General features: G+C 43.1%; 4 protein-coding genes and 1 non-coding gene across 7 annotated transcripts; 3 read left to right on the forward strand and 2 right to left on the reverse strand.

Moving 5' to 3' along the window:
• Positions 1-36: 36 nt before the first annotated feature.
• Positions 37-438, forward strand: LOC135639671 (uncharacterized; the record flags this gene model as incomplete). Its single annotated transcript, XM_065153527.1, has 1 exon — positions 37-438. A coding segment is annotated over one exon (222 nt), but the record flags the coding sequence as incomplete, so codon positions are not given.
• A 3,761-nt stretch (positions 439-4,199) lies between these two features.
• On the forward strand, positions 4,200-5,505 carry LOC103989391 (F-box protein At1g61340). Of its 3 annotated transcripts, none has more exons than XM_018827513.2 (4): positions 4,200-4,408; positions 4,513-4,838; positions 4,919-4,993; positions 5,072-5,505. In XM_018827513.2, the coding sequence occupies exons 2-4, from the start codon at positions 4,623-4,625 to the stop codon at positions 5,270-5,272; spliced, it is 492 nt and encodes a 163-aa protein (XP_018683058.2). In that variant the 5' UTR covers positions 4,200-4,408; positions 4,513-4,622; the 3' UTR covers positions 5,273-5,505. The 3 variants fall into 3 exon arrangements, with proteins under 3 accessions (XP_018683058.2, XP_009406493.2, XP_065010623.1); XM_009408218.3 differs by having other exon boundaries at positions 4,605-4,838; XM_065154551.1 differs by having other exon boundaries at positions 4,200-4,838.
• Positions 5,506-8,786: 3,281 nt separating this feature from the next.
• On the forward strand, positions 8,787-10,505 carry LOC135640266 (transcription factor MYB102-like). The gene is made up of 3 exons (XM_065154550.1): positions 8,787-9,101; positions 9,173-9,302; positions 9,398-10,505. The coding sequence occupies exons 1-3, from the start codon at positions 8,969-8,971 to the stop codon at positions 10,188-10,190; spliced, it is 1,056 nt and encodes a 351-aa protein (XP_065010622.1). The 5' UTR covers positions 8,787-8,968; the 3' UTR covers positions 10,191-10,505.
• Positions 10,506-11,570: 1,065 nt separating this feature from the next.
• Positions 11,571-11,652, reverse strand: TRNAS-AGA (transfer RNA serine (anticodon AGA)). The gene has a single exon. It is a non-coding gene; the product is annotated as a tRNA-Ser (tRNA).
• Positions 11,653-11,909: 257 nt separating this feature from the next.
• Positions 11,910-15,287, reverse strand: LOC135640780 (G-type lectin S-receptor-like serine/threonine-protein kinase At4g27290). Its single transcript, XM_065155515.1, has 7 exons — positions 13,859-15,287; positions 13,674-13,784; positions 13,405-13,607; positions 12,961-13,168; positions 12,644-12,881; positions 12,392-12,542; positions 11,910-12,306 (listed from the first exon to the last, which is right to left on the reverse strand). Exons 1-7 carry the CDS (start codon positions 15,144-15,146, stop codon positions 12,001-12,003), a joined length of 2,505 nt encoding a protein of 834 aa, XP_065011587.1. The 5' UTR covers positions 15,147-15,287; the 3' UTR covers positions 11,910-12,000.
• Positions 15,288-16,831: the final 1,544 nt, after the last annotated feature.

Raw genomic sequence — 16,831 nt, forward strand, 5'->3', positions numbered from 1 at the left:
GGCGGAGATCAGGTGTACATGTGTGCGCGCCTGTGAGAGAAGAAGAAGTTGGTGTTCATGTGCTTTCTGGTGGACCAGCGGCGGACGACGAGGAGCAGCAAGCCGGCGGCGGGGATCTGCTCGCGCTGTGGGGCCTGCGCGAGGGTGGCGGACATGGAGACGACCACGCGTTTCTGCTACGTGCCGGTGTATCGTAAGACCTGGCGGGCTATCATTTGCACTTTCTGCGGCGCCCTCCTCAAGTCTTACAATCGATAGACACATACAGATGCATACATACAGATACAGGTATAGAGATCCATGGAACAGGAACGGCATTCTCGCGTGCTAGCTGGTGGCGTTCTGATCATGGAAATGATAAGATGTGTGTATATATGCACACGTACATATACATGTATGATGGATATTTTGATCCAGTTATTTAGCTACTTTAGCTCCTTTTGATGATTGTCTTCTGGATTTGGAACCCTTCTCCTCGATCGACCATTAAGGTGAGACAGGCAAGAGAAAGATGACGCAGTGTGGTTATATGTCCTATTGTTGAGGATTGGCAGTCATAAGAGTCCTTTCCGAAGTAGTTGAATAGCTTTTGTTACTATTAGGAAGCTTTTGGGAGAACTGCTGCTATGAACAATCACAGAGTTGGATTCGCAGTTCCAAAGCTGAAGCATCCTTAGCCATTATCGCTCTCTCTCTCTCTCTTTCTCTCTCAGAAATCGGTCATTCCATTAATGTTATCGAACACCAAATGCTAAGGAATATTAGCCGTGCCCATTAATTGCAGGCTTAGCCATTTCTTTTGATCTTTCTTTCGACAGGTATCAATCACCAGACTAGCATTAATAACTGACAAGACTAGCGAGCTTGCTGCCGAAGAAAACCACGAGCAATGCATTTCTTTTGCTGTTTGATGTGTGAAGAAACGTAGATAATCTTGTCGGGTTAGAGGAATGGCTATGTCAATGAAAGCCTCTCCTTTGAAGAGACTGTCAGCTCTAATAGAATGATTAGTTGGAGGCTTTACGGTGATCAGATAAAGACGGCCATCATCAAATCGTCCGTAGGGGGAAAATAATTGGCTTCGGGTGCAAAGACGTGTATTGAATGCTCAATTTTACTGAGAATTTTACCGAATAATTTTCATGGAGAATTAATTCATCTCAATTCATTTGGTATCATTTGTTAAGGATCTAATTAGTTATATTTTAATCATGGGACACCATTGTAATATTTGGTCACAAAATATTAAGCTCTTAGGAACCTCATGGAGATCCATGATGTGCTAACTAAAAGTGTTGTAGGGGAGGATGCAACATTGCTCACTAACATTGGTCAGTCAAGCATGTTATCGTTATTTTATCCACATATTAGAGATAGGGAGAGATCTTTTAAAATAAAATGAGTAGAAAAAAAGCTTTAATAGATATTTTATTTATCTTGCGAAAAAGAGATACATAAATTAAGTTTTATTGGATAAAAAAATAATATTTATAATCCGAGATAGAAAAACCTTATAACCATATTATTATTTTTTCTCTCCCTTTACTATTAATTCTTTTTTACTCCTTGTAACTCTAACCAATCATCTTCTATTCCTATAGCTTTTTATTCCACTCAATTGGCCCCTCTTTCGGATGGTGTTGTTCCATAGATTGATATTGTGTCTATCCTTTAATTGTGGTGAATGTGCATATCAAAAACTCTTTTGTGTCTCTTTTGGCTGTGATGGCCTATTCCTTCATCCAATCTAAGGGTATCTTATGTCCTATTATCTTCAAAGAAAGACCAATCTGATGGCTCTTCTTATAAGAATAGTCTCTCATGAACAAAAATTATAATTGATCCTTTTAAGCTAGATATAAGTTTTCTTTTATCTTCCTCATTGTTTGATCAGATTTGTGATTCTTCAAAAGATTTTATTGAGTTTGATAAAGATACTTTTGCGAATGGAAAAAATCTTAGCTTTCTAGTTTGGTCGGTGATTTCTCTAATGTCCTCCTACTCTAAAATTTTTGCAATATATGGTTTTATTCTCGTGGAAATGTGAATCTCCACCTATGGTTATTGATATGATTAAAGATTTTTTTTTATTTTAATTTTTTTTTGAAAAAGATATTATTAGTATGCTCATAAAGGGACCATAGATGATAAAGAGGGAAGTTCTTCATTTAATATCTTAGAGAGATAAATTCTAGTCTCTCACTAAGATTATTCCCTTAGTCTCGAATTAGGATGTAATTCATCATCCTTTCTTTCGAGCAATGGAATTAAGATTGTATTTTTCAGTTGACTTTCCTGTTGAGTTATCATCTCTGTATTGATGAATCTTCTTTCACCTTTGAAAGGGGATGTATATTAGAGTTTGTATCGAAATTGATTTAACAAAACCCCTTGAATAGAGTATTTGATTAGGACGCTTGAATGACAGAATCTTTCAAGCAATTTCTTATTAAAATTTATTAACGATATGTTTTAAATGTGGATGTGTAGGTCATAAGGTTGATTCCTATCCACTAGCCTCGAATGCTTTTATGATTTCCCTCCCTATTTTATTGAGTTCATCTTCTCCCCCCTTGGGTGTTATGGAGCAACCCCTTCAGAGTTAGATAGCTCTGTAACCCTATAGAAAGAGAGGGATCATCTTAATGAGGACTTGTTTGATCCTTGATTAAGATAGAAAAGAGATAACTAGTGGGCAAACTCAATCGAAATGGGAGAGGGGTTCAAAGAAGCAATGGTGCCAACGGATCGTGTTGCGCATCCTAAAAAATTATTAAGCTCTAACATGTTGTGATGAACACATGGACGTTGAGGCCTCTTTTCTCGTCAATGATGCCTCGATTAAGGATCCCATTAGTGAGGCAAGGACCTGAGTTAATATGACAAGGAAGGCTTTAATGAAAAAGATACAGTTGCCATTTAATGTAGAGGATACAGTTGCTACCCTTTGTTTCATGTGCCCCTTGTTACATGGTAACTAAGAATTCTTTCTCTTTGGCCTCCTAGTTTCAATCTCAGGTGAAAGGGGTGAGTCCTATTATATAAAGCTTGACCATAGTACCTAAGACTCCTACTACTGGAGAGACTGATGAACTCTAGATAGATATTCTGGATGATACTCTATTATTGGATGTAGCTAAATTGAGGGCACTAAGGAAGGCTATGGTTGTGTTGAGGATGAAGATTGTGGCAACGCAGTTGAAGCTGAAGAGTGTTCATGATAATCGTTAATGACCAATGGAAGGTGCTTTCATAGATATGGCTTGGGGTACTGTTGCCACTCCGAAAGAGAGGAGTGACTTAAGTATCCCGAATCTAGCTTTCACTAGTATGATTTTATAGGCTAAAAGAGTTAGCAATTTTATGAGTATATGTAGAATTATTTAATATTAGATTGTATATGATAAATATGATTTTATGTCCCCTGACTACATGAGTTACGTTTTAGTTTTTTGTCGATGAAATTTCTAGTAGTATCCTTAATCATAATTAGATTTTTGATATGCCTCTTACTTTTAAAACTATATTTATTAACATAGATTGTATTAATAATTTATTTATCATTTCTAATTTGATTTTTGATCAAAAGTGAAATGTTTCTAACAACCATAGTGTTTTAGTTCTTTGCTGGTTGATGTGATTTTGAACGTTGATTTGGCAAAAGGGCAACCATCAACCAAGTCTACATATGGCTTTTGAACCTCCCAGTATGCAATTGATCATTTATAGCCTTTTTTTTTTTGTCTAGCTTGTGGAAAGTTTTGATTGTTCCTTGTGCTATTTGTTTATGTTGGAAGCTATTATATAGTCATTTACTAACTTCTCAGTTTTTTTGGATGCTCATCCTTATCATCAACATTTGTTCTTTGGGTGCCTTTTTACTCATGAAGTATTTTCTATCATTAAACATAAGTTGGATATGTCATTTAGATTCTATGATCAATAGCATACTGGGTGTTGTTGGCTTATTAGGGAAGGCTCTGATTTGGGTAAATAATCCTGTTTGGCTATGATCTAATGGACGTACCGATCGGCTCTACCGTCCCCAACGGCTACTCCGCCAACCGCCCAGATTCCGCCACGTCGAAGTCGGTCACGCGTTCGTTGGACGCTATCCACGGTGGACCAGCGGCTCTCTTTTATTATTTTATTTCTTGCTTTTTGTCGGATATTTTTGCTCGCTTCGGAACTTCGACGACTATTCCAGCAGTCTCCATGGAAAGCAATTAGGTCAAACTGCAGAGTCCACCTCTTCTTCGTTCCCTCCCTCTATATAAGAGACGGTGATGGTGGTGGTCAGGTGAAGCCGTGAAGGAGTCGATCCATCCGACCGAATCCATTTCGGAGGAGTCTTCGTTTTCAAGAGGATCTGAACGCCCACATTGTCCCGATTCGGAGTTGTTCGCAGGTATGTCTGATGAGAGATTTGCTTGGGTGTCTTTTGATTTACCTGCTCGTTGCTTTAGATCGATAGGGCTAATCATCTTTCCGTAATACAACTGTTGTCTTTAGGTGTCAATTGCACGATTTTGTCGAATTCGTGTTGGATTCTGCTGCCAGGAACTCTTTGCCACTGACTCATGTTGTCATTCTTGGAATTGTAGAGTAGGTGGCCATAAAATATGGCAGTAGGAAAGGTTCGGCATGAACAATCTGTGCCAGCCGGCTTAGAATTTGTTCATCGCACAAGCATATTGGGGAGAAAAAGAGTTGTGTTATCTAAGACTATGGATTCAGCCAATTTATCCTCTCCATGCGGTGCTCCATCTAAGAGGCGGGTTACAAGGTGGAGAACGCAGACATTAAATCGTTTAGAGGCTCTGCCTCTAGATATTTTGGTACTCTCCTTTTTAATTCGTTTCTTCCTCTTACTTCGTATTGAAGATTAGAATTCTGACATTTCAATCTAACCTTGCAGGTAAAGACGCTGTCTAAAGTCGATCATAGTGATCTGAAACAACTGTTGTTGGTCTCCAAGACTGTAAATGGAGCAGTAAGTCACTCTGTTATATACATTTGATGGTAGTCCTAATTTTGCTGTTCTTACATGCGTATGTCACAATCTGTGCAGACTTTGATCGCAAGGGAGTCGCATTTCGTTTTCAGCACTCCAATTTCGAAGTCTCTCTTTAGGAAACAGAGCAATACGATAGATAGTGATCTTGACATCAGCAACGAGGAAGCTCCACACGCACCGAATCAACAAAGAGTTGCGAGGTCGAGACTTAATGGTGTGCAGCTTTCTAGTGTTGCTATCGCTCTTTTCACGTGAACTGAGTAATGTGCAAGTAAACTTGTAGATCTACACTGTAAGTAAGCCATCTTCAATCCATTCATTGAAGACGATAAGCTTTGTATAGAGGATGATCTCTTGTCATGTGATTGTGTATAGTTACTGTTTGTTACCTCTCTCAGTGCAGTGTTGGACAGAATTCTTTTGTATTCTTTCATAGTCTACAATATATCCTGTTCTATAAATACAACTGGGAAATGATCCTTTCCTGAGATCTAGTATTGTTCGTTTAATTTACAGGAGGATCTCTTGCTTCTCCTATCCACTCCTTTGTGCAACGTGCAACAATGATGCTACTATCTTCATTCAGTATTCAACCATAAATATTGTAAACCAGAAAAAAGAATAGCAGATTCAATAGGCAAATTAGTCAAGTCTGTGCAGAATAATGAAATTTGTATCTCATATTTAGATACAAATATGTATATATATACAAACATGTATATATATGTATGTATATTACATATATATGTATATATATATATATATTTATCTAGAGTTGACTATATGATCTTTTACCATCATTTAGATTTGTGAAAAGTTATACATTTAATTGAGTTAAAAATATTTAAAATTTTATTTATAATTTATATTGAGATATTTTTAGGTCTTATTCTTTTTTTTTTTTGGTCATGCCATTAATGTAATCATTTTATTTCTACAAACTATCGCATCTGTAAATCTCTGTTCGATCTTACGAGTAAGAGAACCCAAATAAACGTCTTTGGGGAGAAGATAGTTACACCACACTGAAGCGCAGGAAATGCTGTATGCAGATTTGTGAGAGAGGTGGCATCTGATCTCAAAGCATCAAAGCCAATCACATGCTTGGAAGGGACTTTTAAGAGAGCCTCTTCCTCTCCCATGCGTTTGTTATTGTTGGTCTACTGTTCTTTGTTTTGATTCTTTCACTCAATTTGGTTTGTCATCATGTTTTGCTTTAAGCTGCCAAGCTGATGGTTCACCTTCGCCTCCTACTTCTCCAGAAGCCAAGTCAGTGACAGATACGACCTTCAAGCTTGAGGACACCTAAAACTTGAGCACTTTACATAGTTTCTGTAGTCAGGCATCAGCTGGTGAGATGGTTGGCCACCGAGAACTTGCAAACACTGGAATGATAAGCAACTATGGGAAACCCAAAAAGCTCAGTCAATCAAGCAATAGCTTGTTCTGCTCACAGGTTCTAAAGACATGAAAGCTAACCGACCCTCTCAGGCTCCTTGCGACTGAATTGTCCCTTCATTAGCAAGCTAGCTAGCCGTCGTCCATTCAAAGTTTGTAGGCTATAATTTCCACACGTAAGTCAGGCATTATCTGAAGAAACGAGTCGTAGCATGTCTACCCTAAATTATTTTATGTGATCCCCTACTGTTCAAGTACATTACATTAATCCGTAGGTCTACCCTTCCGTACGATGAAGTTCAACAAGTCCGCCATCACGAAGCACAGTCAAACTTCTCTTTCATCCTCTCACTACAACAACTTTGCTCATCACACTTTGCTCACTCTCTCTACGCTTCCGATTGCAAGATCTGTCCACCCCGACAGTGCTGCTAACACCGATCTAAAGGGTTATGATATTGCAGGCATGACTACGATACCGGTAAGATCTCCGAATCATAATAAGCTTTAGATAATCTAGCAATACCACTTCTTTATTCCAATTAATAACAAAGGAAATCGCCACCTGCTTGCACAATGATCAAGGCATGAGCTTTAATTTCCTTGGTTTGCTGATCTAAGACATGGCCTGCTCCCATGGCGCGAGGCAGGGAGGCAACCACCTGGACGATTACGGTGCATTAATCTATTAGATTCTGGGGGGGTGATCTCACAGTCTTCACTGTTGTCGTGCAATTATTACGCTCGAATACTATATGTAGTAGTTGTTATCACAGTCGTCATACAAGGTCGATCACAACCATGCATTGCCAATACACCACTGTCAAGTTTCTTATCTTTCCCTTCCTTCTGCAGTTGATTCTTTGTTTCCAGCGATCGGTTGTCAAACCTAGGCTTTGCATTTCTTAGTTAGGACTATAAAATACGACTATATGCTCGTAAATGATATTTCATTGAGGTGACACCAAAATAACCCTTCACCACCTATATGTGGTTGACGGTGAATCACACTACCATGCACACCCACACACACACTTCCTATCCATAGTGATGAACGTAGAGGGTACGCTAGCGGCGTTGGTGACGGTGGATGCGTCCAGCAATTATGCGACAGTGGTGTTGATGTTGTTGGGAAAAGACAAGCAGCCACGTCACGAACAGTGAAAGCCTCAGAGGCGGACACGTCCTCGGGTGTCTGCCGCAGCGTCCTCCGAGCCACTATGTCAATTCAACAAGCTATCTCCGAAAGACGGGAGACGACAAGTGGGTTTGATCCCAACGTGTGTACGGTGCTGTGCAGGCGGCAAATCATTGGCCGAAACACAGAGGAAGTCTTAGGACGACCATCGACTACGGCACTCCCTTCTTCTTCTTCTTCTTCTTCACGATTTCAATGTGGTTGCAGGGTTCATGACTCTTTCTTTTTCCGTTGAAGTTGGATGCCATGCACTGATCAAGATATCAAATGTGTTTTCTGAGAAAACTTGATCATCAGGATTGGGAAATTGAGTGCGTACAGTCCAAGAGACAACGAGACAATAAAGTCTTATCGAAATCAGCATTTGGGACTTGAAGTGGGACAAAAGATCAGTCAAAGGGCGAATCCGACATCAATGGCGGACTGTGTCGTCGTATGGCCTACTTAGATGGCAAGCCACAGCACAGGATGGCTTCCATGCGTTATGATTGAGAGGCTGATATATGAAAGGCTAAACAAATTTGGATTGCAGCCGACAAATGTGTCCATCGTGTGAGGGGATAGAGCTGGACCCTGCCTGAGACCAGACACCTGAGCAGCAACCGCCGTGATACATTCAAAGCAATCTAGACCATCCATCTGTTATCATTGACCGTCGGAATTGTTGACTTTGGCCTGGAAAGGGCCCGAAGGATGTGATTGTTGTGAATGCTTAGGTGGCAATCATCGAGAGCCCGAAGTCTCCGCTTCACAAACTTTCCTCGATATATAATTTGTAGGGGCATATGCCTCGAATTCATAGTCTCGTCTTACATCGGCTGAATCATACGAGTGCAGACATCATCACATTTGTCATGCAGGCCGAGTCTTTACAGCAGCAGCAAGCAAGAACACCGTGAAGGTGAAAACAAGCCCGCCAGTACAACCTGGGGCCAACCATCCGTCGCATCACCCAGTTACGTGTCACCACCTGGAATGAGCCAACACCAATGGGAACGGGATAAGGGTCCCCCCTCTCCCTCCGACGCTTTATGGCTGTCACCCTCCTCCCACACCGTGCCTGGTTTTTAACCCCAGAGAGAGAGAGAGAGAGAGAGGGAGAGAGAGGACACGTCGCCACGGAGATAAACAAAGGACGGTACCGAATCCAATTGACTTTTGGCTCTTCCCTCTCAGCCTTTCGTTGCTATTTCGTTCTATATAACCCCAAGTACGATTCATCTCCTATTCATTGTGATTAAGCTAGACATTGAACTCTGCCTCAATCCTTCATAGTTAGCCCATCCTACGCTTCCTGAAGCAAATCAATCGAGGAGACCAGCCGAAACAGCACTAGATCTCTTCTTGTCTTCGATATGGGGAGAGCGCCTTGTTGTGACAAGGATGGACTGAAGAAGGGGCCATGGACACCTGAGGAGGACCAGAAGCTCATCGACTACATCCAGAAGCACGGGCAAGGGAGCTGGAGGACTCTTCCCAAGAAAGCAGGTATGGAGTTGAGTTAGTCGTAGCGATGAGTACCTTTGTGAAACCCGCTCATGTCCTTGGCGTACGGACAGGCCTTGCAAGGTGTGGCAAGAGTTGCCGGCTTCGGTGGACGAACTACCTGCGGCCGGACATTAAAAGAGGAAGGTTCTCATTTGAGGAGGAAGAGGCGATCATTCATCTACACAGTCTTTTGGGGAACAAGTAAGTGCTATACAGCGAAGTGTCTTGGTTTTAGGTAACAAGTACAAGGAAAATTAATTCATGCTTATGTGCTTCAACTCTGCCGTGGCTTCCAGGTGGTCTGCGATCGCTGCTCGCTTGCCAGGAAGAACCGACAACGAGATCAAAAACTACTGGAATACGCACATCAGGAAGAGGCTTCTCAGGATGGGCATTGATCCTGTGACCCACACCCATCGCCTCGATCTCCTCGACCTGTCTGCTCTCCTGACCTCCTCCTTGTGCAACCCAACGTCGTCGCAGTTCGATCTATCTGGGTTATTAGGTCTTGAGCCACTGGTGAACAGCGAGCTCCTAATGATGGCCCAAAACCTCCTATCTGCTCAATGCCAAAACCCAAACATCCTCGGTCAAGGACTCCCAGAGCAACAACACCCGACTCCCCAATTCCAAGAACAGTTGGCTTCCTTCCAGACACAACAGCTACAGCATCTATCCCAAAGGCTACCTACTTGCACCCCTTCGAATGATCCATTCCCTGATGAGGCACAGCTCATGCAGCCCAATGTGGGCCAGTTGCATACATCTGCTGATTTTAATCCATGGCAGGACATCATTATGCAGGGTAACCTATCCCAGAATGATTTCGTGCCTGCAACGGGTGTTAACTACGAAAGTTTGGACCCATCCTTCACCCAATTCATCGCCGACATCTCCGATGTGTGCGGCACAAGCAGCCAGGGATATAGCCTGACTTCTGTGTTTTCGACGCCTGCATCAAGCCCGACTCCTCTGAACTCATCGTCGACGCACGTGAACAGCAGCACCGAAGATGAGAGAGAGAGCTACTGCAGCAACCGGTTGAAGTACCAAATCCCTGATCTCTTGGATGTGAGCAATTGCATGTGAAGAATAAGATACAACACAAAAGACTCACAGGGGCGACAGAGAGAGAGAGAGAGAGAGGGAGACAGAAGAAAGCAAAAGCAGCTGATATACGGAAAGAGACACGAAGTTCTGCACCCAGATGCTAATGCATGACGCACAAGACTTTTCTCGGTCCTTTTTTTCCATTTTCTTATTATTTCTCTTATCATGAAAAGGATTTATTTTTCTCATGCTTTTACTGTGTATTTTGACACAATGTGTGATACAGTTTCTACCTATATCTGCTGGAACTTAGTTAGGATTATATATATATATAATGATGCTGTATAAGTTTTACTTCTGTTGGTCTATTTATAAGGTAATATATGTTGCATAAGCACTAAAAATCTAGTGAGGTATTATGCTCACATCACAAATAGCTAGTTGTTGAATGCTGGAAGAGTGTTCTTCTTGTTGTCTCTGTGCTTTACTATTTGAGAAGGTTAATTACCGAAAGGAATTAATCACCTGTCTGCATTGGCACATTAACCTCATCACTTCGTCGTGTATTAACATGAAGAAACCACGGATCACATCCAACTGGCAGATTAGACTACCAAGGAAATGTAAACGATAAGAGAACGAAGCATGCGCTGCGGACGTGACTCACGTGTCCATACGTACGTACCCATCTTGCATGCCGCGTCTTCAAGATCCGTGCGCGTGTCCCGTCTCATCATTGATGAGCTGCTAGCAATTATTAGGCTTACGTAATTTCCGTGTCCCACGCGAGAGATACAGATTTAAACGAGTGTTCGATCGAAGCCGTCCATCCTCGACGCGTGGCCCTCTACCTGTACGGCTCAGATTTCTTCCCCATGACGGTGGCCGTGGCATCGGATAAAGATTACGCCCGCGACACGTTTCGACGTTATTTATTTATTTATTTATAATTAGAAATAGTCTAAATATTGAATTGGCATCAGCAACACATGATGGGGGCGTCATAGTGAAGGAACGGAAGAAAGCCGACCATTGTTTGGGAAGTCAAGCCGTCGATAACTTTCACTTCACCGCGGTGGTTTGACCGTCGCGTAGGCTCCGTCCCCAGCCGCCGCCCAGAGCACAAAAGGAGGCCCTTCGTTTCCACCGTCGCCGTGGAAGTCCACCGACCACACACAAAAAGGTCATCCTTGTTTCCTTGGCATGTCGCTGTTGGCAATGCTGGCTGGGGTGGGGAGCAAAGGACACGTTAGTCATGCTTTCCAACGGGGCGACAGCGCCAACCCTTTGAGCTTACCCAGATGGATTTCACATCATGAGTTAAATAGATATAATTGTTAGACTCTTAGATTTCTATTTCCATTATCGCAGATGTGATTATTGCGACGCGGAAAAATAATAAAAAGACAAAAAATGTTTCGTGGACGGCAGGATTCGAACCTGCGCGGGCAGAGCCCACATGATTTCTAGTCATGCCCGATAACCACTCCGGCACGTCCACTTCATATGATATTAATTTCAATGTCTTCTTTTAAATCTAGAATACTGTAAGGTCCTTGATTTTGATTAATATCATTTTAGTAATAAATATTAGAAAGAGTAATTTGATTGATATGATCGACGGTTTAATCTTATATGCATCGTAACATAAATTTCGAAAAGAATCAAGATCCTAAATTTGATATGATAGAATAATTTTGACCGTACTTTGAGTTAAAGCTACCAATACATCCGGTGTAGCACAAAATTAATGCAACGGAATCAAGTTCCCATTGACCACTTATTGGAAACATTGCACAACAGAGAAAGCTTCTGAATCCATTATAGATGGATGCAGTTTCGAGTACCTCTATCGACCTGTTAGGGCTGTGACAGTAGCATCGTTTTCTGTAGAAGTCCCTTCCAGGGATGAAGACAAGCGTTTCTTGGATACTGCGACGAGGAAAAATGCAGGAGGCCTGGGAGCTGGTAGAGACGCAGCGCCGCTCGTCAGCATCGACACCACAGCTGACATGGTTGGTCGATCTGCTGCGTTCTCTTGAGCACACAGAAGCGCGATGTTGATGCACCTCGAGATCTCTTCTCCGGACTCTGGAATGTCCAGTGAACTATCCAGCAAATCCAAGCTCTTGCCTTCTCTCCACAGCTCCCAACTCTGTAGAGTTGCAGAGTCGAGTAGCAACCGCAGGTCAGGAAGAACAGTAAGATTCATGAGCCAAAGTTCATAGAAGACAACTCACGTATCGAAGCAGATTCGAAGAGCTCTCGGAATCGAAAAAGCGAGCGGTCCTCCTCCCACTGACGATCTCCAGTACTATTACTCCGAAACTAAAGACATCGAATTTTGTGGAGAAGATGCCATTCATTGCGTACTCGGGAGGCATATAACCACTGAATTCAAAATAGTTATGTTCCGATCAAAGAAGTTTTTGCTGGCTTTCAGAGAGAGAGAGAGAGAGAAGAAGAAAGAGGAGATTGATAGGTTCACTTACTAAGTACCAACCACTCTTTTGGTGTTTGCTTGGTCTTCATTCTGCTCAAAGATTCTGGCCAGCCCGAAATCGGATATCTTGGGGTTCATTTCACTATCCAACAGTATGTTGCTGGTCTTTAGATCCCTGTGAATGACTCTGAATCTGGAGAACTTGTGAAGATACAGAAGACCTTGAGCAATGCCTTCAATTATCACAACACGCTTAGCCCAGCTTAGTTCCGATCGTCTTATTCGATCTGTTCATACAATGTTATGAGTACGAGCATTTAAATGCACGACACCAGAGAGTGCCACTAAATGAGATTCCTGACTAACCAAATATGTAGTAATCCAAGCTTTTGTTGGGCATATACTCATATATCAGTATGTTCTCTTCCTTCTCGATGCAGTAACCAAGAAGGCGAACAACATTCTTGTGTTGAAGATTAGCAATAAGGGTTATCTCATTCTGGAACTCCTCAATTCCCTGTCCTGAGGTTCTTGCCAGCCTCTTCACTGCTACCTGCTGCCCCTCCAGCAGACCCTGTTGCATCCATGACCCATTTCACTACTTATCGATCATCATCCTGAAGAAACTCTACTTATGAAATTTTCTTTGCTAAGATCTCTAGATTTTTATACAGTAAAATCTATGTCTAGAAGCTATTAAGAACAAAGGAAACCACAGCATTGCTGAAACCTATTAGATGTTAGAAGCTACAGTGAACAGAGTGTTCAGTCTCAGGCTTTTAAGGGAAAAAAATAAGCAGCAACTGTTACCCTATAAACTCGCCCAAATCCACCCTCTCCTAGCTTGTTTGAATCAGAGAAGTGATCTGTAGCTGCCGATACGGATTTGAAGCTGAACGAAGAAGAATCAGAGCCTTTACTGTTTTCTCCAGGCTTGATCGTATCAGAAGACAAAACGGAGGATGCCGAAGGAGGAGATCTGCTAGATAGCAATTGACTCGTTTCCTTCTCACCTGTTGAGCAGAGCACAAAACACATCGGACTTGTTACGTCTTGTATTCTAAATAGATAACCGTTACCTTTGTCCTTTCTTCTCCTCCTGTAGTAACACATCGAGATACCAAATAGAAGAACTGTGCCTGCAGCCGCCAGAGGGATCGATATGATCAAAGGCTTACTGCTTTTACTTTCTGCAGTCAATTATCCATATCTGAGTAACTACGGTGACTTAAAACGAAGAGTATCTCTGAGAATTTGTTCTTACCTGAATCCTGTGAAAGATCTGAAGCTGCAAGACGGACATAGAGATCCTGAGTGCCATCCTGGAGGCCCAGCAGTCCCCCAGACCAAAACAGGCATCCAGTTCCATTCGCATAGGCTGCAGCATAAGCAGTGCAAGAACAGTCCCTGCCGCAGCTGGATTCGCAGTCCTCCAGGCTCACACTGGAATCCCCTTCTCTTGAGGAGAAGATGGGGAGCTTCACATTCGTCAACCCGAAGAATACATCCCTCTCGCACTCCGTCGTCGGCGTCCGCCTCATGCACCCCTCCGACCAGTCGTTGGATCTCCATCGCTGATAAGAAGCGGGAACGAAACCATACATGCACCGGCAAGTAGTGGAGTTATCGTGGCTGCCGCTGCAGATCCCATTGGCTCCACAAGTTGCACGGACTTCACAAGGAAGCTCCTTCGGCTGCACCCATAACACAACCCATTCCTCTTCGCTCTCCAACCATATGAACTGCTTGAACTGGCCTGAAACCTCCATCACTCCCCTCGTGATCAAAGAGCTGTCTCCAAAAGTGTAGTAGTAGTAGCCATCGATCCAGTGAGGGGTGTAGGTGATGTTGTACTGGCCTGATGTCATCCGATTAACTAGTCCGAAACTTGTCCCGTTCCACAGTCCGCTCTGCCATTGCACCTCCCCCTTGTACCACATGAAGAACTGCTTTGTACCGTTCGGGTCGATCCCGGCGGAGAAGTCGCCAGGCCCGGGATCATCGGAGCTCCTCCAAGACGTGAGCAGCCGGTTTCTCTTGCCGTCCAACCCCAGCTTCATTCCAGGAAGAAAAGTATCGGTTGGATGATCGAAGCTCTGCCACAGGGGTTGCGCATCTTGGCTAGAGTTCCACTGCTTCAAAACGAGGTTACCCGAATCTAACAACGTAGCACTCGTGAGATTTGTGCTGCCTGTGTTAGATGCTATCATGATAGACGTGCCAATCTTGTCCAAGATCATCAGAGTTCCCTGTGCGTCGATTGTTAGGAACCCAGATATATTCGGAATGGGCCTCTCCCTGTTTCCGACCCATATGATGGTCCGAGGTGAGAGCTTTTGGTACCAAATCCCCAGATACCGATTGCTCGAGTTGGGAGGGCTGAAGAATCCCAGCTCGAACGTCTGGGCGGCGGAGATCAGCGTCTGGCCGTCACGGATGGATTGACCTGCTGAAAGAGTGTCTGCTGCGTGCGACGACCGAAGGGTGATGGTGGACAGGATCATGAACGCGAGGAAAACAGAGCAGCGATGCCTGCCTTTCTCCTCTTCCATGGTTGGACTAGTGATGATCTCTCGAGGACGAAGAGGTGGATTGGAAGTGACTAAATTGGTGCTAAGCTGCCATGTCCAGAGACGCGGCGATTTCTGTAGCAGTCGGATTCAAATACAACCATGGACTGAAGCAAAGCAGTGTCATCGTGTTGAATGCATTCTTGTGTTAATTTAGTTGCAGGGAAGGTGAACTGCATCTGGAGCCGCCAGGTTCGACCGTCTTTAGATCAACCATTCGGTCCCTATCAAGGACTGCATCTCGAATGAATGGACCTTTGTTGTGTTACATCAGCTCTGATGTGAAGCCATTCCCATATCTTTAGATCAACCATTCTAACCATGTCTTCTTCTTCTTCTTACCAAAAGAAAAGAAAATGAGAGAGAGAGAGAGAGAGAGAGAGAGAGAAAAGGGTAATCGGTGTTTGATATCCTTCAAGAAATTTCTACAAGAACAGTGCCAATTGAGACGAACACGATCAGATCCTTTCTCTCAAGATTTGATCAAAGTAGGAGTTATATTAAAACACTAATTGTCAATCACTTCTACCTTAAAAATACATTCACTGTGGATCACAAGCTGACCTCTTCCTCTTCCTAATGCCACCACTTGCCGGAGACTTTGCGCTGCAACTGGTCTGACTCCTGCAGCAGCTTGAAGAAACTTGAAGGCATCATCAAGTTGCTACCCATCAATCTAAAGCGACGGGATGTGGCTGCAGCTGCCCAAAGTAATTGATCTTTCCAACATGTGCTCACAGATAGCAACAATCACCAATCACACAACTAATAAAAGCAGCTAAAATCTCCCAATAACTTTGTGCTTCAACTCAGTCACCATTATAATTAGTCACCGGTTAGTGGTTGAAGCCTGAGATTGTTTTATGCAACTCTTCTTTTCGCTTTCTGAAGGTGATTGATAGTATTATCTATTTCAACTCTTTGCTTTGATCATGATGATGAAGATGTAGTAGTTTTGTAGCTCGATTAACGTTGACCAAACCACTGATGCACACTTCTGACCAATCCAAGAAGAGGGAAGGTGGTCAAGGAAACAGAATTAAAAGTTCATTGTTGAGCCATCGAAGAACTCGTCATGTGTGACTCGGAGTGAAAACAACTAAGAATAAATCAACGATATGCATGATAACCACGAATTAAAAATAGGGGGTGACCTGAATCTGGCCCAAAAGGCACCTTGAACTTGACCCGATCCGACCCGATGCTCGCTCTCGTCATCCGAGCATCCACGTAGGCAACCTTATACATCGGGGACTGGATCACTGACACCTCGACTACCCCATAAAGGTTTACTAACAATTCTTTTGTTATATCTCAACCATTCATTCAGCGTAAAATCCCAATCATCCATCAATGTGAGATGCGATTGCAAGAATCCACAGTGGTTGGCTGGTGCCGCATCAATGGCTTTGATGGTATCAACATGACGATGGACAGCGTTAGATGACAAGATTGGTGGATCGTAACGTACGGGAGATGATCACCCTCTTATACTGCATAACGATGTCTGTTCGTCTCCCTCTCCGGACTGGAAATCAAGTTTTGGAGGAGATGGGAGCCGTCAGAGAGCTGAGAACCGCCAACAACAAGGCCATCTCCCTCGTCAATTACGGCCGTGGCGTTCCGTCCAACATCGCCGCCGTGGTCTCTCTGGCGAACAAACAAGG

This window comes from Musa acuminata, chromosome BXJ3-6 (genome assembly GCF_036884655.1).
Source record: "Musa acuminata AAA Group cultivar baxijiao chromosome BXJ3-6, Cavendish_Baxijiao_AAA, whole genome shotgun sequence".
NCBI classification, from domain to species: Eukaryota; Viridiplantae; Streptophyta; class Magnoliopsida; order Zingiberales; family Musaceae; genus Musa; species Musa acuminata.